Genomic DNA, 20,795 nt, shown 5'->3' with positions numbered 1-20,795 from the left:
GGGTGACACTAGATGGGCCGGGTCGGGTTGAGTGGGATCGGATATGACGGGTGGGTTTGAGTAAGAAAAGGTCAAACCCGGTATTGTGTGGCGAACAACAGAAATTGCATCTTCTACACAGTTCTGAAGCAAGCAACAAAACAGGGTTTTTGCTAGGGTTTTAACTTTGGCTGCTCTGTCTCAATCCCTTGGACTTTAAACCCCACCCACTTCAGTATAAACTCCATTGAATTTGAGTAGAAAGCTATAAAGATTGAACCTTTATAAGCTTTGAGGGAGAAAAAAAATGGTTCCTTCCAATGGCGCAAAGGTTCTTCGTTTGTTGACTCGTCGATGTCTCTCATCATCGCTTCTACAAGATTTAGGCAATCAGGTTTCGTTCTCCTCCTCATCTCTGTTTCTCTATATCTCTCTCTGTCTCAATTGATTTCAAATTGGTTAGCTTTTTCTTGATTTGCAGAAACTCAGGGGAGTATGTATTGGGAGTTATAGGAGATTGAATACGGGCGTTGGCAATCATGCCAAAGTTGGAGATTACGCTTCAAAATCTGGTAATTGGATTATAAAAGAATGTAATTTTATGAATTTATCAAGTGTAATTTGAGGGTTTTAACATTGTGATCTTGTAATGTAGGGCATGATCGGAGATGGATCAGCTTTGGAGGTTTTAATACTGATTTTGGCTCGACAAGGTCTTTTCATGGAACAGGTAGGATCAGAGGTTCCTTAATTAATTCTTGCAGTTGTTAGGATCACAGTTTTGTATAGTTGAATTGAGTTTTTTTTTTTTCTGATGTTTTTGCCCGGTTTTGAATACTAGGTTCGACGTTTATGTCTGCTAAGGACTATTATGAACTTCTTGGTGTGAGTAAGAATGCACCAGAAGGTGAAATCAAGAAGGCTTATTATGGGGTAGGGACATTTTGGTTGAGATGGAATGTATTCATTTGATTGAAATTTCTGGTTTCTCAGTGTTTGATGCTATTGTTTGTTTCGTTTTACAGCTTGCTAAGAAACTCCATCCTGATATGAATAAAGATGACCCTGAAGCTGAGAAGAAGTTCCAGGAGGTCTCAAAAGCATATGAAGTGAGATTGACTTTTTACACGGTTTCATTTTATATGATGATCTGTTAGAATCTTATACTGAAGGGAATTGTGGTTTTGGGACCTTTTGTTGAATCAGGTTTTGAAAGATAAGGAGAAGCGTGACCTTTATGACCAGGTAAATAGGCACCATAATAATTTCCTTGGAATTCTGTTATAGCAAGCTAGCGTGGCTCCCTCGATTAACTATTTCAGATGTGATATAAGTTTCTTGGTCATGTCTGCAGGTTGGGCATGAAGCATTTGAGCAAAATGCAAGTGGTGGGTTTCCAAATGATCAAGGCTTCGGTGGTGGTGGTGAAGGGTTTAACCCATTTGATATCTTTGGGAACTTCAATGGCGATGTAATACTTTTACTTCTTGGTTTTCATCTAATAGGTTCCACTCAAAAAATTATTGTTTACAAAGATAGTCAAAAACTTGTTTCCTTTTAGATGGGAATGGATAACTTATCAACTAACATGGTTTGCACGCTAATTTTTTTTGAAAAACAGATCTTCAACATGTTCAGGCAAGATATCGGAGGTCAAGATGTCAAGGTATTACGATCTGCTTTTTCTCCCAGAAATTATTTTTGTGATCCAAGATTAATAGATTCTCGTTTCTTCCTTTCTTTACTGTCGTAAAGGTTTTGCTTGATCTTTCTTTCATGGAAGCTGTTCAAGGATGCACCAAAACTGTGACTTTTCAAACCGAGTTGGCTTGTAATACTTGTGGTATGCATATAGTATGTCGATCAATGTGATTTACATTGTTATTGTCTCACTCTCAAGTTACTAATTGTTGTTTTCTTTCTTCCTTTCACATTTAGGTGGACAAGGTGTTCCTCCTGGTACCAAACGTGAAAAATGCAAAGCCTGTGATGGCACTGGGGTGGTCAGTCTCATGTTACAAAACTCTAGTTTGAACACTGTAATTATATAATTTACGTTTAATTGTGGTTCTAAGTGCTCCAGTTACGTTTTTCAGACAACAATGAGAAGGGGTATATTAAGCATCCAAAAAACTTGCCAGAAGTGTGGTGGAGCTGGTCAAACGTTCTCAGTATGTCATATATTTCGATAATTGCACTTTTCATATCATGTATAATGTTTTACCTGTATGTGTGTCTACATATACATGAAGACAGACACCATTTCTGTTAATTTATCGCTAATGGTTGACCCTAAAGTAGGTTTCTACTTTCTGTAACCAGTGAATTTCTCATCATTTTTCTTGTGTTGATATTACTAGAGTATTTGCAAATCCTGTAGAGGAGGTAGAGTGGTTCGAGGACAGAAGTCAGTGAAAGTCAATATCGATCCAGGTAATTTTCTTTTTTGCATCTATAATAGGTAATAAAAAAAAAATCGTGTTAGTTTTCATCACTTTGATCTCACATTTACTTCATCCCTCAGGGGTTGACAATAGTGATACATTAAAGGTGGCAAGGGTGGGTGGGGCTGATCCTGAAGGTGACCAGCCTGGAGATCTATATGTTACTCTCAAGGTGACTTTTACTGAAATCAACTTTCTAATGACACTCATGGTTAATCACTTTATTGCGTTCTCAGTAACTTGTTTGTATTCTTTTTTAGGTTCGTGAAGATCCTGTGTTCCGTAGAGAAGGATCGGATATTCATGTGGATGCAGTTCTCAGTGTTACCCAGGTGAATTGATTTGGTCTTGACAATCCTGTCTTTAAAATCTCATTCGCTTTTGCCTCCAGCATTTATTTTGGTTCTGGTGCAGTATCTGTGAGTTCGTTTACCGTTTTTGTTTTTTTTCTTGATAACTAAAGTCCATTTCATCTTTTGTCAGGCCATTCTTGGAGGAACCATTCAAGTTCCAACCCTCACTGGTGATGTTGTCGTGAAGGTATCTAAAGTTCTTCACATTTTTAAAATGCTTTGATGATAAAGAAGATCAGATTTTTGGTTGCTAACTAAATTGTAGTTATCTAAAGTTTGGGGGTTTCTGTTCACAACTTGTTGTAGTTTAGGACTTGTCTTAGAACTCCTCCAGCAATCTTACTTGAAAACTCTTTTGTTGTAGGTCCGTCCTGGAACCCAACCTGGTCATAAAGTAGTGCTAAGAAATAAAGGTGAGCTCTTTTGTTCTGTTGATATAAGAGAAATTTTTGAATATGGCCTTCTTTACTTTAGCTAATTAGTGTCTCACTGGATATGAAGAGCATGACACCAACCAAAACAAAAGTTCCTCAAATCCATACCGAACCAGATTCCTGTTTGTTTACTATTTAAATCACATACGTCTGTTTATGATACAAACAGGTATAAGAGCAAGAAAGTCGACTAGATTTGGAGATCAATATGTGCATTTCAACGTCAGCATCCCTGCGTAAGTCCCATCAAAACCTCCCCAAGTAAAATTGTGCCTGCAAATGACATAATAGTCAAACGCCACATCGCAGTCTCTTATGTTTGTTTATGTTCCTTGGCAGAAATATAACTCAGAGGCAGCGTGAACTGCTTGAGGAATTCAGTAAAGCAGAACAAGGTGAATACGAGCAGCGCACGGCATCTGGATCTTCCCAGTGAAAACTGCAAATGCTGCTATAAGCCTAAAAAGCTGTATTTTTGTGGCTCTATCATTAAACCATGGATCATCCTCCTTCTTAATGGATATATCAATCAGACATGATTGAGATTATATTGCGTAGGATTAGTAATAAAGAGTATTTGTTTGGGTTTTACTTTTTTTAACTAGTTCTACAATGCTAGAAGATAAAAAGAAGGAAAAGCGTGTGCTGTTATTGCCAGTATTTGCTTCAAGTGTCGAGGTTTATAAGATACGAAGGTCAAGTGCATACACTTGTGAAACGGTTCATTTTTTTTTTTTTAACTCTTGTCGATCATTTTATATATCTAGTTCGCAAATGTTTATTCCAACCATTTTGTAGCGTACCTAGAAATATATAACTTATAAGTCTATCACTGATGTTTTGTCAATGAATTAGCCAGTTCATATATGCGTTTGGTACATTGTTTAGCTGATGTCAGTGATGGGCTATCTATATACGTTTCCTTATTCGTTTTCTTTTCTTTTCTTAATCCGCTTTTCCGTTCAAATTTTTCGGTTTTACGCATTATTTGGTTGACGATATTCAAATTTCAAACTAAAGATCTAAATTGGATGGTTTGATCAGTTCAGAGTTCAGACTGATTTTGAGTTACATACATCTTTATTGTACAACAAAATTTGATTTTAGATCGGTTTTATTCTTTTTTTGGTTTGGTTTTGATTTGAATTCAGTTCTTTAGATATAGAGAAAATGAATCCATTGAGATCATATAGGATTTGGTTTGGAAGATTTTAGAGGTTTTACAGATTTAGTTTTTGGTTTTTACATGCAAAATAAGAAAAGTTAAGAAAACAAATGAAAATTTAAGAAAAGTCAGATCCATGCGATATCACGGGTGTAATATTTGAAAAAAACAAATAGGTAGAAATTTATATTATAAATTATGAAAACTTTGAAAGTAATAGAATAATTTGAAAGTATGTGCTACAAATAAAATTTAAATTATCTAAAAAAGAGAAAAATAGTAAGTAGGATTAAAATTATATAAATATTAAACATAAATTGTTAGTAAAAACATAACCAGCAAAATAAAACTTATGATAAAAAAAATATTGTTTAATACTTCCTCCGTTTCAAAATGTAGTGTGTTTAAGGTAAAAGCACAAATATTAAGATGGTTTATTTCTCTTTTAAAAAGTATAATATATATTTAAATTAAAAAGATTCAACCAGTCATAAACAAGACTGCATAAATAATGATTACAGATTATTAAATATATAATAAAATTTGCATGGAAATTTACAAAACATCTTATATTTTAAAACAGAAAAAGGAGGCCAAAACATCTTATATATTGAAACGGAGGGAGTATATTATAAATAAAAAATATTTTATGAAGACAAAATTGTTTGAACACATTTAACCGATTCGTATGTGAACAGTTCTTCAGAATGAACGCAAAGAGATCTTTATTGATTAATGCTCAAAATTACAATAAATCAATATCAGAACCCGTTGTGGGATGTTTCTTCATAAATAATTTGGCTCTCCATTAGATTTAGTCGCTTGATAGTGATTGCCAACTCTTGGTTGCTACCTCTTGGGTTATGACCATGATATACTAGATCACAACAATCTCATCAGTGACGTATACAACGACGATCTCGTGGGCTATCATAACGTCATTGGTGATGATCGTTAGTGATGGTGATCTTGCTGATGTTCGGCAAGGAAGCTAGGTTTAAAGCTCTTGGAGTATTCTCGGGCTCTTCCCCTCTTCCCCTCTTTTGTTTTAGGGCCTCTTAATTTATAGACGTCATCAAACCCTAATTCTAATTGAATTGGATTTAATATAGTTGGTTTAGGCTTAACCGAAGTTAACCGAGAGTGAATTTATTTTTTTCCAACAAAAATTTAGAAGAGATCCTTGTTGAAAGACAAGATCTAAAGTTCAAATGTAAAATCAAATTCTGAATCCTTTTCTTGGTGGCTAGGTTTTGCCTCATGACTGCGAGATCCATGAGACATATGCGAGAGGTTAAGGTTTTTAACAAAGATCGATGGTGATGACAGAGGGGAGCGCGAGTGGCTAAAATATTAAGATACCATGAAAAAAGAGAGAGGGAGAGGAAGAACAAAATTTGAAAGAGAAAGCAAACAAAATGGGAAGAAGAATGTCTAAGATAAAGAGAGTAAAAGAAAAAGAAATTAGGTCGACTACTTTTTTTAATTGGATCCCAGATTTTAATATTTTTTCATTAGAATTCAAGTTTTTTTCGAAGGCGGTAATGAATAATCTTTTTCCCCCACGAATCTTTCAATAACGTTTCTGTATGTGCTATTCTAGACCATATTTACAAAATAAAATAAAAACAAATCAAAAACAAAAACAATATATGAAAATATAAAACACTACATAAAAATTAGGGGGAAAAAGCTTAAAAATACTTCATCTATTTTTTATTTGGAAGTTTAATACTTCGTCTTTTTCGATTAGAAGAAAAATACATCATTTAATTAAAACGTGTGATTTAATACTCAAACTAATAAATTTTGTTGGTTTCATGCTTACCATTTTTTGACAAAAATAAAAATCCATTTTTATCCTTACTATATCAATTAAAAATTAATTTTAAATAACATGGCATTAATTTATAAGTTAATTTGAATTAAAATTAATTTTATTTAATATTAATTTTTATTTTTTTACAATCATCTTCATCAAACCTAATTCCTGTTCTCGCTCGCCGTCACGAACTCACAACCACCACCTCCTTGGCATAACCACCACATGGTTCATCCTCAACATGGCTTATTACAGCAGCAACCTATTCTAAAAAGACATATACAATGCAATTGGATGGATTGATCCCTGCCGCCGAAACGATGAACACTATCCACGAAGTCTTCACCGTCTCCAAAGCTTAAACACTAATCGCTCTCTGCAGCACCGTTCCCGCTAAGACAAGGTTGATGCTTGGTGCTATTAAATTTCTTGGGGATTGTTTTCACTATCTTGGTTCTTGAATCTAAAGGGAAGTTTCTTAAAGAGATTTTAAGAGAAGAAGATGAGGAACAGATAGGCGGTGATGCGGCGGAGATGACTGTTCCAATTTGATTTTTTTTTAGTTACTCGATATATATGAAGTCCATTGAATAAAGATTTCTGGTTAATTTTTTTGGAATCACAGATTCATGAATACGTTGGTCTGTTGTTGATGGCAATGATCGATTGTACCAACTTATTGAATCACATGAAATCATATATTCCTATATTTTTGTTTAATACACGATTCCGAAGAAAGAAAGCAGATTTGAAAGTGCTTCAGGTCTTATAAAATACTTAATTGTCTAAACAAAATTTGTATTTTTATAAAAACAAAATTGTAATAAAAATAAATATTAAATAAAATTAATTTTAATTCAAATTAACTTATAAATTAATGCCATGTCATTTAAAATTAAATTTTAATTGATATAGTAAGTGTAAAAACAGTTTTTTATTTTTGTCAAAAAATCGTAAGCATGAAACTAACAAAATTTATTAATTTGAGCATTAAATCACACATTTTAATTAAATGATATATTTTTCTTCCAATCAAAAAAGACGAGGTATTAAACTTCTAAATAAAAAATAGATGAGGTATTTTTAATATTTTTCCCTAAAAGGTAGAAATAAGTCCATTATTGCACATTGGCTGCCAACCCATCCACCCAGGGCCCAAAGAGTATAAAAGGGGTTGCTATGGATTTTTTACAAGTTAAATATTTCATTATGGCTAACCAGAGAACTTGGTACAAGGGTCTGATTCGAAGTATTATTGTAGAAGAAGATGAGCGATCATACAAAGCAATTCACTTTAGTCCATAATGAGATCTTTAACTTGTAAAAAATCCTTCTTGGATGGCAGTACAACGATTCAGGGCTATTGTAACATCCGCGAACCAATTTGCCGGTTTTGGGTGTGGATGTCGATCGATACCAAGAGGGTGTCGGTCGACACCAAAATTTTTTGAATCGACCGGTTTGCTTTAAATCGTCAAAATTAGAATCGGTTGGGTTTGGGAAACCGTAAACCAAGGTATTTAAGTAGAAACTCGAGTTTTGAGAGTGGGGAGCAACTCATAATCGCTTTCCAAAGAGAAACAGAAGGGAGAAAAAGTGTTCTTGAGGGTTTTAGAGTTTTTGGAGAGTTCTTGGCTTTGTTTGGGAGATATGTTCCTGTAGAGTGGAGATCTGGTGTTAGGAACGAGTTAGAAGCTTTCTAGGAGGTTGTGTTCATTGGTTTTGGTCAGAATCTTTCTGCTATAGAGGTGAGTGAATGACCATGGCTGATCTAAGCCTGAGATTCCTTTGTTTTGCTTGTTTTATGTCTGTTTGTGGTTTTTTCTTGCTTGTTGTGGTTATTTCATGGTCTTTACAGCCTTATGTGGCTTCTAGGTGAGCCTTGGACGATTTGGAGGTGGTGGAAGGCGATGAACAGACTCTCGGCTTCGAGCAGAGCGCATATGCGGGGTCGGTGTCGATCGAAACTAGGAGGGTGTCGATCGACACGAAGGAGTTGACGGCGCGAGGACTTGGGCAGGTGTCGGTAGACACCAGATGGAGGTGTCGGTCGACACTGCTAGGGTTTTTGAGTCGTTGAGGGGTGTCGGTCGATGCTGGGAGGCAGTGTCGGTCGACACCAAGAAGCAGTGTCGGTCGACACCAACCCTTCAGCAGGCACTGATACTTGTTTCTCCTTGTTTGTTTATGTTGATTGTTAAACATTGGATTCTCAGTTGCTTATGTGTATTGCCCAGTAGATGGGATGATTACCTCACTGATTGTTTATGACAATACTCATGCATCTCAATTGTTGTTTGTGGTGCAGGTAAAGGAAAATTGTGATCATGGAATCAAGGCAATGAAGAAGATGATGTTTTAGTAGCTCGATTGGTTGTTGTCTGGTTTCTGCTAGGTTGCTAAAGTTGAGTCTTTAGAATATTGTCTAGGATTGTTGGTTCCTTGGTTTACCTTGGAATGATTTATGGGTTTAGTTACTATGGAAGTATTATTGGTTTATTGGTTGTTAGATAATTGTTGGTTGATGTTATTGGTTTATTGATGTTTATTTCGTTGTGTTTTATTAGGGTTAGGATGTTAGTGAGTATGAGATCACTAGTTTAATATTGAATTAAAAACAAAAAAAATTGGGTCGGATCGTTTCAGCAATATACGGTTAAATCTGGTTACTGGCTTGATACACATTTCCTAGATAATGAACATATACGACCACCCCCGAGGTTACATAGATTCAAGACAGCTATCTGGAAAATGGATATAGCCCCAAAACTAAAATATTTTTTTTTATGGAGAATGCTCTCAAGGGCGTTACCAACAGGTACAGAGTTGATGCACCGAAGAATTAATGCAGATACCCAATAAAAGAGATGATGTCAACATGAAGAATCAACATAACATTTGTTCTTCACTTGCTTTTATGTGCAGTCGATTTGGAGAGGAAGCCAAAATCTTAACCAAAACATCACCAGTATGACAAGTAGTTTTGAGGAAATTTTTTAAGGTATTGTAGATTGTTACAACAACTAAAATCTTACTACTCTTGAACGTCAACTACTTATTTGGACTTTATGGAGAATATGAAAGAGTAGAAATCTTCTAATTTATAAAAGGAAAGGTAATACTTGGCAACAAGATCTCACAAAAGTGGTCAATGAAATGGGTAAACTGTTGGTATGATGATACATAAAGTGAACGACACACCAACAACATCAGTCACAACATTCTCACTGGACACAACCTAAAGACAGTTTTGTTAAATATAATTATGACTGCCAATTTCTTCTGGATGGTATTGAACCACAAGCAGGTTGGATTATAAAAGATCATAGTGGTTTCTATGCTAATGCTGGTCACAATAAAGGAATGTTATGCAATAGTATCTTGGAAGCAGAACTCCAGGCTTTGCTATGCAACAAGCTTGGATACGCCGATACGAAAGAGTAGTCTTTGAAGGTGATAATGCAACCATTACAAAACTGGTTACAGGTAAACAATACAACTTCCGAGTTCACAATTGGGTTTTCGTGAGGTCAAATATTGGGAACAGAACTTCATGGAGGTAGCATACGTCTGGACACGAAGACACAATAACAAAGTTGCAAATCGCTTAGTCAAAGAACCTTTACCAAACAATGTTTCTTTTGCCAGTTACTATTACATCCCTGTTTTCCTTGTAAATGTCCTCGATGAAGATCACTTTTTCTGGTAATAAAAACATTTCATATAATTTTTTTAAAAAAGTCAACTATTGTATTTTGTTATATGTACTAATAAAAATTAACCTCATGCTTAAATGCTAAAAAACCAAATAGAATCACAAACACTAAATAACTTTACAGGATATCATGTTAAAAAAATATATTTTACAGTGTAATAACTAAAAAACTAAATAGAATCTCAAATACTAAATAAAACAAACTAAATCTAACAAAAAAAAAGGTCACACAATGTATTGCAGATTAAAAATCAATATTCACATTTTAGCCGCTCAAGCAGCTGAAAAATTTAGTTATTGCTCTATTTACAAAACATCCAAAATTTAACAAGCAAATAGAATATAAATCGTAAATAAAAAAAAATTATAGACTTGTCATATACTACAAGTTAAAATCTAGTTACTATACAAAACGATATCTTGTAATGCTACTGAAAACCAATATTTCTGTCATGATTAATCCAAACTGTTTTGTTTCTACTTGTTTTCTCCTGTAGTAATTACATGAAACCAAACGACGATACTAAAAAAAAATTCTTTCCTTCGTTGGATCAAACAGTTGTTTGTACATTGACATCATCAACAAATAGTTAAATACACTCATAACTTAGTTGATTGTAATTGTTGTATACACATATATATATATATATACTTTTTTCCAAATTACAAAAGATCTAGGGAATTTTCGTGAACTTCCAAAGTTGATATTTTAATAGACACGTTAAGTTGATATTGTATGTTGTTTATAAAAGACCAACTAAACGACATCGTGCTCGGGTTATTGTGAAGCCTCCCCAGTTTAGAATATCCTTTGTTGGTCACGAAGTGAAGGTATAGGTAGCCCGCTAAAGATAAAGCCCAATATGGAAGCGACGTCGTATAAGGCTTAACGGTTATCTTCAAATTTGGAAAACGACAACAAAAAATAAAACACCGAGCAGAGAGAGAAGTGGTGAATCATGAATGCAAAAGCTTGTACGGAGGAGAAAAAGTTGCGCTTTTTCGTAGCCCTTGATACGCTTGATGACAGAGGATTATGACACCTGTGCTCTCCTCTCTAGGGTTTTCCCGAGTTACCCATTCTCTTGTCTTGTGTATATATATACAAAATGTTCTTATTACTCGATCTGCCTTTGGCTTATTACTCTGTTTCTGCTTGCTTTGTGAGTTTCCCCTTTGTAAGTGCGATTAGTGACTCCTTTGCGAGTTTCCCTTTGGGGGGTTTTCTTCTTCTAAGTTGGGATTTTCTTAGCCTTGCTTTGGTTTTGTTACGGTTTTTGCTGTGATTAGTGAACAATAAGGAGCTTTTGGTTAGGTTTTTTTTTATAGCGTGTAATCCTCCTTTAGCTAGTTTGGTCATTCTTTGGTAAAGCAGCTATCACATTTGTTCGATCTAGCCACAAACTCATCATTGACCTGTTTCTTGTCATTGATAAAACTTTCATCTTTTGTCATTTCTTTGATGAAAATGCCTTCTTTCGATTCTAAGTTGGAACTTGCTTCGCTTGCTTTGGTTTGTTACAGTTTTTTCTTGTGTATTGTCTTCAATTTTTAGTGTGATTAGTGGACAATGAGGAGATTTTTAGCTAGGTTTTAGCGTTTAATCCTCCTTCAGCTAGTTTGGTCATTCTTTAGCAAAGAAGCTATCACATTTGTTCGATCTAGTCACAAACTTATCATTGATCTGTTTCTTATCATTGATTAAAATGTCTTCTTTTGCCATTTCTTTGATGAAAAAGTCAGTCTTCTTTTTCATGCTGATAAGTGTTACCTTTTAGGGTTTTTTTCTAAGTTGGAACTTGTTTAGCTCGCCATGGTTTGTTACGGCTTTCGCTTGTGCATTGAATTTCATTTTTAGTGTGATTAGTGAACAATGATGGGGGTTTTAGCGTTTAGTTTGGTCATTCTTTGGTAAAGAAGCTAGCACATCACATTTGTTCGATTTAGCCACAAACTCATCTTTGATCTGTTTTTTGTTCATTGATAAGAATGCCTTCTTTTTGCCTTTTTCAGTGTGATTAATGAACGAGGAGGAGGATTTAGTTGCGTATTAGGGTCTTTTGCTACGGTTTTTGCTTGTTCCATTGCCTTTTCAGTGTGCTTAGTGATGAGGAGCTTTAGTTTGGTCATTCTTTGGTAAAGAAGCTATCACACTGGTTCGATTTAGGCGTTTAGCTACAAACTCATCTCTCTGTTTCTTTTCATTGATAAAAGTGTCTTCTTTTTGCTATATCTTTTATTTAACTTGTAAGCAAATTTCCTCTTTTTGCCTTTTTCAGTGTGATTAGTGAAAGATTTAGGAGCTTTTAGTTTGTTTTTTTAGTGTTTAATCCTTTGATCATTCTTTGGTAATGAAGCTAGCACATCACATTTGTTCATTTAGCCACAAACTCATCTTTGATCTGTTTCTTGTCATTGATAAAAATGTCTTTTTTTGCTATTTCTTTGATAAAAATGTCTTCTTTTGCAGTGTGACTCGTGTTACCTTTTAGGGTTTTCTTCTAAGTTGGGAATTATTTAGCTTGCTTTGGTTGGTTACGGTTTTTGCTTGTGAATTGTCTTCTGCAGTGAGATTAGTGAAATGAGGAGCTTCTAGTTAGGTTTTTTAGCGTTTAATCCTCCTTTAGTTTAGTCATTCTTTGGTAAATTCATTCTTTTTGCTAGTTCTTTGATCTAATTTCGAATTAAGCAAAGGTCTCCAAAACTCTCTTACCATTTCCTGTTCACATTCATAATGTATTAACATTGAACCTTGCAAATTTTCAGGGTTGAAGTAATTTCAGATGGCACTCCCCCCCTATGATCCCAGTTTCACAATGGCATTCAGAATCGGCGGAGGGACAGAGATTGTGAATGACCAAGAAGAGCACGGTAAACTTGTCACTCTAGAATATACTCTTTTTCTGTTTTTTTTTGGCTTTCAACTGATGCAAACAAATGTACCTATGCTGGTTTTAAAACATTTTTTTTTATCTAATCCCTTGTAAGATGGGAATACATTCAAATCTGATTTATTTTTCCATTTGTGGCCTTGTCTTTGCAGATGAATCTGCTTCTGCTGCAATCGTAGCGGCTGATCTGATCAGCTCTGCACGGCTTGCACTTAAGCTGGATAGCGTCCATACTGAGTACTCAGCTCAGTATTTGGTGGACAATGCTGGCTCACACGGGCGCAAGCTCACTGTCAAAGACTGCCTTGAGTGTGCGTTAAACAAAGGCATACCGAAAGCAGAAGATTGGCCACACTTGGGATCTGTGTCAAAACCCCCATCATCGTACAAACCTGCTCTCGTTTCCATGAAAGGACAAGTGATTGAGCCTAAGGATATTGAGGAAGCACGTGACTTGTTGGTGCATCAACCTGTGGGAGCAAAACTGCATGTGTTCAGTCCACACCTTGAACTTCAACAAGACGTAAGTTTCTGCTAGTGCTAGACAAAATGAGAGAGTAATCACAAACATTTGATTTATAATTAATATTTGTTCATTTGTTTTGTGTGGTCGGGAATTTACTGTGGGTCGTCAGGTGAGCCAGCCAGTTATGTTGGACTTAGAGATGGGATCATTCTTGGAGTCGAGAAGATCTATGGAAAGTCCATCGCGACAGTGAAGGTATGGTACAAGAATAAGTTCATAATACTCAAAGTGGCTTTGAGCAGGATGTTTTATTACAACTCTGGAAGGGCAGGGCAGCCTCGCATGGTAGGGCCAACAGGTCTGCTTGTTGACTTTTGTGTCCCACGCCTATCCATCGATTAAGCAAAGATGATATCTTATCTAGTGGAAGAATTTGTTACAGTATACCTTTTTTTCTAATATGTAAGACCCTTAAGAAGTTGAGATCTCTACTTTCTAAAAGACATATAATTTGGATGATGGATTTGTCATTATAAGATATCATGCATCAAGGATGGTCATTTCAGCTCCTAATCTTAGATACCTTGAATTGTGTGTTTAGTTTTGTTAAAGTCCAGTCCTCGTATGCAGAGAGAAGCAATGATTTGGCAAATCAGATATGTAGATAACAGAAGATGCTATCGACGTAAAGAAAAAAATACAGGAAAACTAATCTCGGATTAAACTCTCTAAGCTAGACCCATCTCAAAACTCTCCACTAGCTCTTAACCATAATTTAAAACATGGGTTTTACCTAACTAGCACCTAACTTCAATTGCATAATCCGTGATTTACTTTTTATTCATGAAAAGGTTGTTATTTTCTTCACGTTAAACCAACATCAATATCCATCTGTTCGTCTGTTAAATAAGAGACGTCTCATAACATCCTATTATTATTAGAGGGCTATTAAATGTAGGATTTTTATAGAGTTTGAAAGAATTTAGATTTTCAGTGTTATTTAATTCTTTTATTTTTTTTGTTTGTCAACAAAATTTTAATTCAAAAGAGCCAATTGGAAAGGAATTTTTTTGTTTTTTTGCATACAGGACATGATGCGCTGAGATTCACATTTTACGCGCCAAATAATCCGTATTTACATTTGCATTCATAGAAATTAGAGATAGAGAGTAAGTAGAGGACTCCCCCTGCCGATTTTGATGTCGTCGAGATGAATAGTCAACCAGTCGAAGGAGAAAACACCATCTTTACCAAGTGTAAACAGTTTGTGAAAACACCACATCGCGGTAGTCATGCCCAATCATACATCGCATATGCCAAATGAAAGCTTTTAAATTCTATTCTTATTCAATTTATTGGTTTCAGAATTCTATTAAATGCTAGTATTATTTAATATTAAAGTTACTAGGACTCAACCTCCGAACTTTGGAGGAATACATATTTTTAAAATCTTTAACGAATAAAATTAAAATTAAAATTAAAATTAAATTTGAATTTAAATTTCTAAATTATGAAATAATTTAAATTTAAATTTCTAAATTATGAAGAAAAAGTAATAAAATAGCTTGAAAGTATATATAGGTTACAAATAAAAATTAAAATTATCCTATAAATAATAAATAGCGCTAAAACAATACACATACATTCTCCGAAAACACAACAATTAATCAAAAATGAAAATTATGATAAAAAAGATTATGGCAAAAGAAAGACTATGTCAAAAATTATCAAATAAAAAGTTATAATGAATCAAGACAACCTGGCAAAAAAAATATTTTTTAAAGATTAAAAATATAAGATATTTTATGAACAATTACAATAAAGAGATACAACTCTCATAAAAATATTATGATGAAGAGACGTGACGCTAAATGAACTATTGAACAAAGAGTTACAATAAATAGATACAACTTTTAAATAAAATAATTATCAAAATAAAATATATTTAATCCTGATTGAAAATGTAGCAACGGAAAATTATAACACAACTTCTAAAAATAAAATATTAAATAGCTAAATATTGAAAATATATATTTTATAAAAAAATACGTCCATATAGGACGCAACCATGATATTTAAAGTTGATTAAATATTACTATATTGTTTCAAAATTCTTTATTTACCTCGAGATTAGGCTTCCAATCTCGGAATCATGTTTTAATTAATGTTCGGTTGAAAAAAAAAACTATAGAATAATATTGTATATTAGATATTGAATTCAAATTACTTAGTTCCAAGATAATCCCGAAAAAAATTGTATTAAAAGAAAAATGATTTGTTAGTTGTGAGACAAATATATATAGAGTTCAAAAGACATGAACTTTTAAATACAGATTACTGTTTGTGAAAGATAAGATTATTTGAACCAAATGTTATAACCAAATAGTAAAAGCTGTTTTTTTATTTATTTTATTCTTTTGGGTTGAAATATAGTAAAAATTGTTAGAATCTAGATTTTCTATTTTCAGGATATGAATTTTTTTTTTCTAAAAGGATATGAAATTTTAGAAAAAAAAAAAAACTAAAATCAAAAACCATTTGATAAAGCAGTTCAAAACCTACATATTGATTCATGCGTTACTGAAAAAAAGAAAACTAGATTCTCTATTTCACCGGAAACTACATTTTTCAGAAATATTGAATGGGTAAAAAAGTAGATTTGATCCAGAAAATATTTACCTTTTTACTTTCTAAAAAGTAAACAATCTCTTCCTGAACCATTTTTCTCCTTGAGATACAATGAACAATGGAGTGGCGTCTAGTCTACTACTACTAACATTCATCAGATCTAGTCCTCCATCTCAAACTCCCGCCATATATACACAACACACAGACACAAGTGGTGGTGACTTGTACTCTTGTCTCTTCCTCTCTTTTGTCGGTAATGGAGTTACCCGTCGTAGATCTGTCTCGTTACCTTGAATCCTCCGGCGACGATTTGGGAACTGATCTGCTCGATTCGTGCCGAGAAGTGAGCCGGATCCTCAGAGAAACCGGAGCTCTCCTTGTCAAAGATCCGCGATGTAGCGCTCAAGACAACGATCGATTCATCGATATGATGGAGACTTATTTCCAAAAGTCCGATGATTTCAAACGACTCCAACAGAGACCTCATCTCCACTATCAGGTTTCGGTTCCCCCTTTAAAAAAAAAAATCGAATCTTTGATGTAACCCATCACATTCAAATTCAATTTCTAGAACCTGAGTTAAGCCCAATGGTTAGGGCACACATCTTAGTGTTGTTGTTTGAAAAAGTTTCAATCTTTTTTAATAAAGGTTGGTGTGACACCGGAGGGAGTTGAAGTTCCTAGAAGTTTGGTTGATGAAGAGATGCAAGAAAAATTCAAGAGTATGCCTGATGAATACAAACCACATATTCCTAAAGGACCAGATCATAAGTGGAGATATATGTGGAGAGCTGGTCCTCGCCCATCTAACACACGGTTTAAGGTGTGATCTTTTGTGATACATTCCAATAAGATTTGCTATTGTATATGTGTTTATTTATATTGATTTGGAAGTGGCGTTGGTTTAGGAGCTCAACGCTGAGCCTGTTATACCGGAAGGTTTTCCAGAGTGGAAAGAAGTAATGGACTCATGGGGTTATAAGATGATATCTGCGGTGGAGGTGAGGCTTTGCTACAACAGAGTTGGAATCTGATGCTTGTACTAATTATTATGTGCTGATGGGTTTTAGATTCTTAAATTGTTTAGGTTGTTGCTGAAATGGCAGCGATCGGGTTTGGTTTGCCTAAAGATGCATTTACAGCACTCATGAAGCAGGTAACTTTATTAGATTTCTGTGGGAGCAAGAGTCCTATAGTTAGCTTAACTTGTTGATGAATGGTTAAGGGGGAATGGGTTTGGATTTCTTAAGTGGAAGAGTGTACGTTGTTCTTGTGAATCTCAGGGTCCTCATCTTCTTGCTCCAACGGGAAGTGATCTTAGCTGTTACAATGAGGAGGGGACGATATTTGCAGGATACCACTACGACCTCAATTTTCTAACAATTCATGGAAGAAGTAGATTCCCTGGTCTGTATATTTGGTTAAGGAATGGGGAAAAGGTTGCGGTTAAAGTTCCCGTAGGATGCCTCTTGATTCAAACTGGAAAACAGGTACGGAGATGTTAGTGCGTTCTGTTTTACTTGAAGCATCTGTGAACAGCCAAATAAACATCTCGAATTATGTAATTGAAGTTAACTGTGCTAAAAAATGTTGGTGTTCAGATAGAATGGCTGACTGCTGGAGAATGCATTGCCGGAATGCATGAGGTGGTTGTCACGAGCAAGACTAAGGATGCAATCAAATTAGCAAAAGAACAAAACCGAAGCCTATGGAGAGTTTCCTCGACTGTAAGTCAAAACCAATTTCCTTATACGTTTCCAGGAAAAGCTCAACTCTTTTGGTTTTTATTTATCTAAAAGGATTTGTTTTTGTTGCAGTTGTTTGCCCACATTGCCTCTGATGCGGAGCTGAAGCCTTTGGGACATTTCGCGGAATCATCACTGGCAAGCAAATATCCGGCGATACCTGCAGGAGAGTATGTTGAACAAGAGCTCTCTGTTATCAATCTAAAAGGAAAGAAAGGATTTTCATAACTTTCGGTTGTCTTTAGCTACACAATCAGTTGCTGCAAGGGTTCTACTTCCTGTTCGATTCTGAAAGTTTAAAAGATTGAAACTCTGCTTTTGCTGAAGCATTTGACATTTGATAACTCAGAAGTCCGTCAAATTTAGGACGTATGTTTGAACCGGTTAAATTTTACTTTATTTTTTAGGTAAACCTACACATACAAATTTAAAGCCCTGGTATTCAAATGGCCGCTACTACATGCAACATATTGAATGTAGGAATGTCTGGTACGAGGTAGATACTTTTGTGGTAGGCCACCTCCAAAAAGTAGAGCTGTGCTCAAGCTCAACCTTAATGTGTGTGGTGGACCATAAACCAATGATTAGACAGTAGCCGCATGGGATTCAAACCAGATTGTACATCCATGTGCAAGATTTCATTCACAGATCACCTGCCTTAACCTCACCTCATACTATGGCATTGAATGGCGTGGCTGATAAAAAGGCAGGGGATCTGCGCATACAGTTCCTCTGTCTCAAAAACACCATTCAACATTTTTCTTCTTTCTAAAAAGTTACGCAGTTGTTCTGTGGACAGTTTAATTTTTTTTTGTCTTTTAGCCATAAATGCAGGAGAAACATCGGTTAACTCACCCACAGGTTTTTTGAAGCTGTCCATCGGCAGATCAAAAAATTTGCCCACAGATTCAACACATTTATCCTCTATATATAATACACCATTTCTTCCCTTTTACAACTAACACAAAACAAATATTTCAAATTCCTCTCAACTCTATTTCCATTTATCTTCTCTCCATCAAAGGTATTTTTTTTATAAATAAACATATTTTTTATTTTTTATTTTTATTTATTTATTGTAACATCTATTTTTTGTGCAGAATTTAAAGGACAATCAAAGCTTCTATTCTATCACATTTTGTTCCCACATTTTTTTGTTGAAAGGTGAGTATTTTTATTTCATAAATAAATATATTTATGCTATATAATATGTTAGTAGTTCTATTTATGTTATATATTAGTTACTGTAAACTGTCTTATTTTTCAACCAATTATGTAATCAAAATGCTGATCTTATATTTGTATATATGTATATATATATATATATATATATATATGGTGGTGCTTAATATTTTTCTTTGTTTTTTTTGATAAAATATTTTCTTAGTTATTAGATATATATAATATGAATATATATTGTATAGGATTACATGTTTAGAAAAATTTATATACATAAATCTTTATTTACTCAGATTTAAAGATTGATAATTATTTTTACTATAGATTTAAAAATGTGCTATGAACTCAATAATTACTAATAGATAATCATTTAGAATATTTTAAATCTATTTTCTCAGAAACTTTTAAAGCTTATGAAATTTTTTTAGTACACACACACATATATATATATAAGTCTCTTATACTGAATATATATGCATATGTCTCACATAATTTTGTAGATTATTTATAAATCTCACTTAATTTGTAGATTATTTATAAGTCTCACTTAGTTTTGTAAAATATTGTTCTAAAAAAAATTTGAAATCATTTATTTTAATCATAAATAAAATTTACTATAAGATTTATTGTAAGTCACGATACAACAATTCTCACGATGGCACAAGATAGTGATGCTGAATTTCCTTTGCCTCCTGGAGACAAATATTATGTCGTTGATTCTGGCTATCCAAATAAACAAGGTTTTTTGGCTCCTTATAGATTTTCACGGAATGGGGTTGTTAGGTATCATATGTCACAGTTCAACAATGGTCCTCCTGCTAGAAACAAACAAGAACTATTTAATCGTTGTCATGCATCATTGAGAGGACATTTGGAGTTTGGAAGAAGAAATGGAGGATCCTTTGTGAGTTTCCTAGATATAACACTCATGTTCAAAAAAGAGTGGTGATGGCTACAATGAGACTACATAACTTTATCAGAATTTCAAATTATTTTGATGAAGATTTTCTGAAGTAATGGAGCATACTGATATTAGCGACACAAATTTAGAGAATGATGAAGGTGACATGGAGACTACGGCTATAACTGATGGAGATCAAATGGCAAACTATTCTAATTTTTATTTTTGTTGCATTTGGATAATTTGTGTTTAATGTTTTCAAACTGTGAAATTGTTTAGAAAATATTCTATATTTAAAAAAAAATTATGTTTATTTTACAAGAATTTTATCATTTGTTTAAATAAATTTGCTGAATTAGATGTGTTTTTAAATAATTTACAGTTTAATATTTGATTTACACTGTTTGATCTGCTTTTACCATTCAAGCATATAATTTGAACTGCTCAATCAGCACAATCTGCACTTTTCCAACATGATCTGCATGATCTACACTTGTTTAACATGATCTGCATGATTTGCACGATCTGCAACGCTTGTACTGCTTTTACCATTCGGAGCCTATGTATGGTTTATTCGGGAGCACGCTGAGTGATGTCAATCACTTGAAGTTGGACTTGTTCAGATCATGCTGTTCATAATCACGAATGGATACTGGATATATATAGTTGCCTTTGTGTTGATGTCCAAATCGGTCACAATTAAAGAGTTTAGTTTGGTGAAAAAGGAGTCAAAATTGTCTTTATAATTCGGTGCCGGAGCACAATAAATCTGGTTACAAAATGGACTAGACGAGTTAAAGTGATAAGGAGAAAGACAAAGGATGAGCTATGAGCTCGTCAACTTTTAGACTTGGACGAGCGAGCAGTCGATTGCTTGTCGTCTTCATAACCGTTCTCTCTTCTCTTTTTTCACAGATCCTCTTTCCGAACCCCGTACATTGTATTTAAAGGTAATTATGTCGGTACGTCCTCCGAGAAGACCAAAATATTTTTCCTTTTCTTTGGGATTATTTGGGCCTTTTCTAAGCCGAGCCTTTTTTAGGGGTGAGAATCTACCCTTAACATTTTGTAAT

General features: G+C 34.3%; 3 protein-coding genes across 5 annotated transcripts; all 3 read left to right on the top strand.

The window, feature by feature from the left end:
* LOC104725286 (chaperone protein dnaJ GFA2, mitochondrial-like) lies at positions 99-3,870 on the top strand. Its single transcript, XM_010443916.2, has 18 exons — positions 99-373; positions 461-551; positions 635-709; positions 821-912; positions 1,005-1,088; positions 1,186-1,224; positions 1,334-1,450; positions 1,601-1,645; positions 1,735-1,822; positions 1,918-1,982; positions 2,076-2,150; positions 2,340-2,412; positions 2,504-2,595; positions 2,684-2,755; positions 2,907-2,963; positions 3,141-3,189; positions 3,380-3,446; positions 3,550-3,870. The coding sequence occupies exons 1-18, from the start codon at positions 287-289 to the stop codon at positions 3,644-3,646; spliced, it is 1,365 nt and encodes a 454-aa protein (XP_010442218.1). The 5' UTR covers positions 99-286; the 3' UTR covers positions 3,647-3,870.
* On the top strand, positions 10,862-13,829 carry LOC104725285. 3 transcript variants are annotated; one of them, XM_010443915.2, is made up of 4 exons: positions 10,862-10,974; positions 12,679-12,783; positions 12,956-13,326; positions 13,439-13,829. In XM_010443915.2, exons 2-4 carry the CDS (start codon positions 12,696-12,698, stop codon positions 13,520-13,522), a joined length of 543 nt encoding a protein of 180 aa, XP_010442217.1. In that variant the 5' UTR covers positions 10,862-10,974; positions 12,679-12,695; the 3' UTR covers positions 13,523-13,829. The 3 variants fall into 3 exon arrangements, with proteins under 3 accessions (XP_010442217.1, XP_010442216.1, XP_010442215.1); XM_010443914.2 differs by lacking the exon at positions 10,862-10,974 and adding an exon at positions 10,990-11,075; XM_010443913.2 differs by lacking the exon at positions 10,862-10,974 and adding an exon at positions 11,018-11,090.
* Positions 15,982-18,068, top strand: LOC104725284. Its single transcript, XM_010443912.1, has 7 exons — positions 15,982-16,396; positions 16,547-16,720; positions 16,806-16,898; positions 16,985-17,053; positions 17,181-17,387; positions 17,499-17,624; positions 17,715-18,068. Exons 1-7 carry the CDS (start codon positions 16,154-16,156, stop codon positions 17,868-17,870), a joined length of 1,068 nt encoding a protein of 355 aa, XP_010442214.1. The 5' UTR covers positions 15,982-16,153; the 3' UTR covers positions 17,871-18,068.

Source organism: Camelina sativa, chromosome 11, assembly GCF_000633955.1.
Source record: "Camelina sativa cultivar DH55 chromosome 11, Cs, whole genome shotgun sequence".
Taxonomy (NCBI): domain Eukaryota; kingdom Viridiplantae; phylum Streptophyta; class Magnoliopsida; order Brassicales; family Brassicaceae; genus Camelina; species Camelina sativa.
The sequence above is the reverse complement of the archived record's forward strand: the minus strand, read 5'-3'. Positions and strand labels throughout refer to the sequence as shown.